At 39.6% G+C, this 6,457-nt stretch overlaps 1 protein-coding gene across 1 annotated transcript; it reads right to left on the reverse strand.

Annotated features, from left to right (window-relative positions):
* Positions 1-950: 950 nt before the first annotated feature.
* Positions 951-1,829, reverse strand: LOC142179804 (protein FAR-RED IMPAIRED RESPONSE 1-like). Its single transcript, XM_075250680.1, has one exon. It carries the CDS (start codon positions 1,827-1,829, stop codon positions 951-953), a length of 879 nt encoding a protein of 292 aa, XP_075106781.1.
* Between the last annotated feature and the right edge of the window lie 4,628 nt (positions 1,830-6,457).

The following is a 6,457-nucleotide window of genomic DNA, read 5'->3' on the forward strand; positions in this document are numbered from 1 at the left end:
ATTCAAAGCAAGCAACAATAAAATGAAGTATTTAACAATGACAATTATAATACCACACGTTTAAACTCATTACAAAAAAAACTCAATAAATTCAAAACAAATCTATCTCAAATTAAATTAAATAAGTTCCAAACTTATATCATCTCAAACTAAACGGTCAAGTCTTTCACTTCCCAGTTTGCATCATTGTTTAGATCAGGCAAGCTACTCTGTGGTGGTATTGTTGCATCATCTTGCTGTAATTAGAGTAAAGAAGACTAATAAGTATAAGCAATGTATTTACGTAAAAAAAAAAATAATGAATCAAATTTGTTATACTTTACTTCAATTCCTTCTGCCAGTCGAGGAGTTCTACCACTTCTACCACCACCTCTACCACGACCTCTACCACCACTTCTATCACAACCTCTACCACCACCTCTACCCCTCCTATTCCTCTAACTCCACTTCCACCCCCCCGTTTGTGAACTTCTAAAGTATGAATCAATTCGCCCTCTATATCTATTCAACCTTGGACGTCCACGAGAAGCTACATATCTAGAATCTCTTATATTTATTCCTTCACCCTCACCCTCACCCTCACCCTCACCCCCACCCCCACCCACACCCACACCATCATGTATATCTTCCAATTCCCAATTTGGAACTATCATATCATCATCGCAATTCAAAAGGTCATGCTCCAATCTGTTCAAATCATACTTATATTTCCTCATCATTTCAGTGTCTAATGAAATATCACAAACCCGTTCAAAATGCTTTATTAGTTCCCTATACATCATGTATTCAGAAGTCATACATGTATAACCTCCTAGAAAGAATCGTTTCAAGTGTGGATGAACAATATCTCTTCTCCACCTTTTCAATATATACCTCTCATTAATGTTTTCAATCCTCTTATGAGACAACACCTTAAGTATATGGCAGCATAGAATACCTCTTGTTTCAAACTACTTGCAACTGCAACTTAGATATTTGCCAATAGGTGTATATTCAACAGAGAAGACAAATGGATCTCTAGTGTTAAAACTCCTAAGCGAATAATTTGTTATAATGTATTTCTCCACTCCAGGGTTTGCTTGATGATCTTCATGGTTGCTGATTTCACAATGGTACAATTTCCTTAACTGTACTTGAAAAAATTCAAACACTTCATGAGTATAACATGCTTGAAGTTTTTCCTCCCATACGAATTCAGACAAATATTTTGGTTCAAAGCACCTTGACCTATATTCAGCTTCCAATTCTTTCTCAAACTTAGCTCTTATGGCTAACTCATATTGCCGAACAAATAGCTTCAAAGTGCTTTGGCGGGTGATAAATCCATCAAAGAAAGCATGCATTCCTTCTCTTCTTTGTGTGGACAATATCCCAGCCCAAAAGTAGTCATTTAGGTATACAGGAACCCATTTTTCCTTCTCCAAATAAAGCTTATAAAACCAATCCCTTCCATCTAAGTTATATTTTGCAATATAATCAGTCCATCTTCTCTCAAACTCCGCAACGTTAATGCTATCAAGGACTAATGCCTTAAATTCTGCCTTTGCAATCTTACCATCAAGAACTCCGCTTAACTTCATAGGCAACTTTGCGAATATGTGCCATATACAATATCTATGTACCGTATTTGGCATCAATGCATTTATGGTAGCCTTAATAGTAACATATTGGTCAATCATGATAGCTGATGGGTGGATATTGTTTAGAGCCCCAAGCCATGTAGAGAGCACCATTTTGTAACTTGTTATATCCTCACTAGACATAAGAGCGCATCCCAAAAGTATGGACTGCCTATGCTGATTGACACCAACAAATGAAGCAAATGGCATATTACATCGATTCACAAGGTATGTGGTATCAAGGCATATTACATCATGGAACTCCTCATATGCAACCTTAGAGTGTGAATGAACCCAAACGACATTACGAAGTCGACCAAAACTATCCAAATCTACAGAGTAGTAAAATTCCCAATATTTTTGCTGTATGTCACTGAAGAACTTGAGTAATGATTGTGCGTCCCCTTTTTACAACTGAAGCTTTCTACTCTTCAAAATATAATTTCTACAGTCCTTTGGTGTACAACCCAGATTTTTGGGGCCACCGGCAAGTACTTCAGCGACTCTTATATTTTTTGAGGGCCTTAAGCCAGCAATATCTTTAGCTACAAGAGCTCTCTTAAGAGACTTACTAAGCGATCTGTGTCACGACCCAAAATCTAACTAGCTGTGATGATACCTAACCTCACCCGCTAGGTAAACCAAATAACAATAATCCGATTCAATTAATATTTAACTAACTCTAATACACTCCCCAAGGACTGGTAGTACAAATCATGAGCTTCTAAGATTAGAATTTACAAGCTGGTATAAAATAAATATATCATATGTTCGAAATGTACATAAACAGATTTTTATAAATCTAAGGCTACCATGAACAAGAGCCAGCTATGACTGGAACATCTTCAAATCCAGCTCCCGTCGATCACAGCAACATCAACATCCAATATCTGCACGCAAGGTGCAAAAGTGTAGTACGAGTACAACCGACCCCATGTATACTCAATAAGTAACAAACCTAACCTTAGGTTGAAAGTAGTGACGAGCTAGAACAAAGGTCAGGGTCCAACACCAATAGCCAACAACAGTTCATAAAAACATAATAGAAGTAATAAAAGAAGTAGCTTAGAGATAAAATGTTCAGCTCGTTCACAGCTCCAGAAAAATAAGTGTCATGACCCAAAATCCCAACCTGTCATAATGGCGCCTATCTCGATACTAGGCAAGCCAATAATCTTGATAAACCATAATTTCTCTTAAGTTTGAAAATACAATAATTTAATACAATACAAAATCCCATAAATACTGACACGAACACTCCCCAAAACCTGGTGTCACTGAGTACATGAGTATCTAATATGAATACAAGTTTGGAAAATACGGTCTATAATAGTCTAAGGCCAAATACAGTAAACAAGGAGATAGAGAAGGAGAGACAAGGTCTGCAGAACACGATAGCTACCTCAAAATCTCCTGAAAATCACCTGTACGGAAGAATCAACACCCGCTATGTTCGAGAACACCTGGATCTGCACACGAAGTGCAGGGTGTAGTATGAGTACAACTAACTCAGTAAGTAACAATAATAAATAAAGAACTGAAGATAGTGATGAGCTACACATCTACAGTTCATATTCAGTAGTTCCAGTAAAGAATAGACATGCTTTCAAATCTGGCAGTTTAATGTCAAATCATTTTTTATACAGTTCTTGTTCATATAATCTGTATATAAAATCTTTCAGAGATTTCACAACAATGACAGATAGCAACTAGGTGTAACAACAAACGGAAATCAAGTACAACCTCTCAGGACAACAATCACTCACTGGGCTACCAGCCCTCATCACTCATTGGGCTCCCAGCCATCATCACTCACACTCAATGGGTACCCGCGCTCACTGGGGGTGTACATACTCTGGAGGGGCTCCTACAACCCAAATGCTATAATCTGCACGGACAACTCACGTGTTGCACGGATAACTCACGTGCCATAATATAAATATCTAGATCCGTACGGCCAACTCACATGCTATAGTATAATATAAGGATCCACACAGCCAAATCACGTGCTGCACGGCCAACTCACGTGCTATAGTATAATATAAGGATCTGCACGGCCAACTCACGTGCTGCACGGACAACTCACGTGCTATAGTATCAATATCTCATAATCAGGCCCTCGGCCTCACTCAGTCATAAATCTCTCCAGTCTCTCGAGATCTCAATAATCATGAAATCAGCCCAAATAACAATGATAAGATGTATCAATAATAATAACAAAGACTGAGATAAAATGTGCAAGTAAAAACTGAGACTGAGTACATATAGTATTTAGCAAGCAATTCAACAAGTACGCGACCTCTGTGGGTCTCAACAATACTATTACATAGCCTAAGCATGATTTCTAACATGATTTCAAATTTTATCAACATATAAAGAGCATATAGCTAACAATAAATTATTCAACTTTACAGTTCCCGGGACGGACCAAGTCACAATCCCCTTGGTGCACGCCCACACGCCCGTCACCTAGCATGTGTGTCACCTTCAAAATAATCACATGACACCAAAATCCGGGGTTTCATACCCTCAGGACCAGATTTATAACTGTTACTTACCTCAGAGCGTGAGATTCTTCACTCTGCTATACCTTTGCCTCGCAAATCGGCCTCCGAATGCCTCGAATCTAGTCACAAATAATTCGTTTCAGTCAATAAAATTTATTGGAATTAACTCCATAAGAAAATGCTAATTTTCCATAAAAATCCAAATTTTAGCTCAAATATCGCCCGTGGGGCCCACGTCTCGGAACTCGACAAAAGTTATAAAATTCGGAAGCCCATTCAACCACGAGTCTAACCATACCAATTTTATCAAAATCTGACCCCAACTCAACCCTCAAATATTCAATTTAAACTAAGAGGGTTTTCAAACTTTTCCAACTTAATTCACCAATTAAATGATAAAAACAACCATGGATTCAAGTAATTTAACCAATATTGAGTTAAGAAAACTTACCCCGTTGTTTTCCTTGAAAAACTCCTGAAAATCGCTTCTTCCCGAGCTCAAATCCGTCAAAAACTAAACATTTTCAGAACTTAAACTCTCTGTCCAGACCTCTCTTCTTCGCGAACACGACAGGTCCCTCGCGTTCGCGAAACACAACTCGACTGCCCACAAATCTTACCCTTCGCGAACGCGAAGCTTTGCAAATCTTACCCTTCACGAACGCGAACGCGACCGCGGCTTCACGAACGCGAAGCTTTACCAGCTCAGACCGCCACCTCGCGAATGCGTAGAACAAGGACCTGGGGGTCGCCAATAGCCTCACTCCTCTTCGTGAATGCGACACCTCTCACGCGTTCGCGATGCACACACAGACCATACCTTCGTGTTCGCGTCCTCCCCTTCGCGGACACGAAGAACAAAACCTCATACTTAGAAAATCATACACCAAAAATGAAGATTAATTCATGAAATATAATCACAAGGGAGTCAAGAACACTTACCTCAAGTTGTGTGAAAAAATTCCTCTCCAAAGTCGCCCAAACCGAGCTCCAAAATCCGAAAATGGCTAAAAATAGTGAAAGCCCGATCTTAAAGTTTTTGCCCAGCGTCTTCCGCATTTGCGGTCGCATAGTCTCATCTGCGGCCTCCGCTTCTGCGGAAGAAGCTTGCATCTGCGAGTCAGCCTTGGCGAGCAGTGGTAGCTTCTGCGACATCCAAACCGCATATGCGGTTGTGCTTCTGTGCGAGTTAAGCCGCTTCTGCGATGCCTCCCATCCAGCCTTCCCCAAGTCGCTTCTGCGACCAATTTTCACGCTTTTGCGAGATGCACCTGCAGTCACTCATGCGCAGGTGCGAAGACATCAGCAACAGAAAAATTCTAGCATTCCCTTAAGTCCTAATTTGATCCGTTAATCATACGAAACTCACCCAAGGCCCCCGGGACCTCAACCAAATACACCAACAAGTCCTAAAACATCATACGAACTTAGTCAAACCTCTAAATCACATCAAACAATGCTAAAACCATGAATCATACCCCAATTCAAGCTTAATGAAACTAAGAATTTTCAACTTCTCATTCGATGCCGAAACCTATTAAATCAAGTTCAATTGACCTCAAATTTTGCGCACAAGTCATAAATGACACAACAGACATATTCCAATTTCGAGAATCAAATTCTGACCCCGATATCAAAAAGTCAACTCCCCGGTCAAACTTTCAAACTTAAATTTCCGTTTTAGCCAATTCAAGCCTAATTTAACTACGAACTTCCAAATAAATTTCCGGACACACTCCTAAGTCCAAAATCACCATACAAAGCTATTGGAATCATCAAAACTCTATTTCGGGGTCATTTACACATAGTCAACATCCGGTCAACTATTTCAACTTAAGCTTTAAATCTTGAAACTAAGTGTTCCAATTCATTCTGAACCCTCTCCGACAAGTCACATAATTATAAGTGAACACAAGATAAGCAGTAAATGGGGGAACGATGCTGTAATACTCAAAACGACCGGCCGGGTCATTACATTCTCCCCCAGCTTAAACATACGTTCGTCCTCGAACATGCCAAGAGTTGTTCCTAAGCCTTTAAATCACTGTTCCACCCTACCATGCACATACTCGGGGGTGATCCCACGTCACCCTATTCTGTATAGGCCTGACAACACAATATCACTGAAAGTCATTAATTCAACCTTAGCCCATAAACCTTGGAATTCAATTTCCAACATTCGAAATTTCTTTTCAAGACTCGAATCTCAAATCTACATACTGTATAAGTCCGAACAAACTGTATTAAGCCATAGTCATAACTCAAGATGTAATCACATGATATATCATACAACTCGCATACTCGCAGCACCATTTCTGATCTCGGTAACTA

The sequence above is a fragment of the Nicotiana tabacum genome, chromosome 4, assembly GCF_000715075.1.
Source record: "Nicotiana tabacum cultivar K326 chromosome 4, ASM71507v2, whole genome shotgun sequence".
In the NCBI taxonomy this organism is placed as follows: Eukaryota; Viridiplantae; Streptophyta; class Magnoliopsida; order Solanales; family Solanaceae; genus Nicotiana; species Nicotiana tabacum.

Excerpts from the sequence above, each read along its gene's own strand:
- LOC142179804 (XM_075250680.1), bottom strand. The coding sequence starts at position 1,829 with ATGCCATTTGCTTCATTTGTTGGTGTCAATCAGCATAGGCAGTCCATA.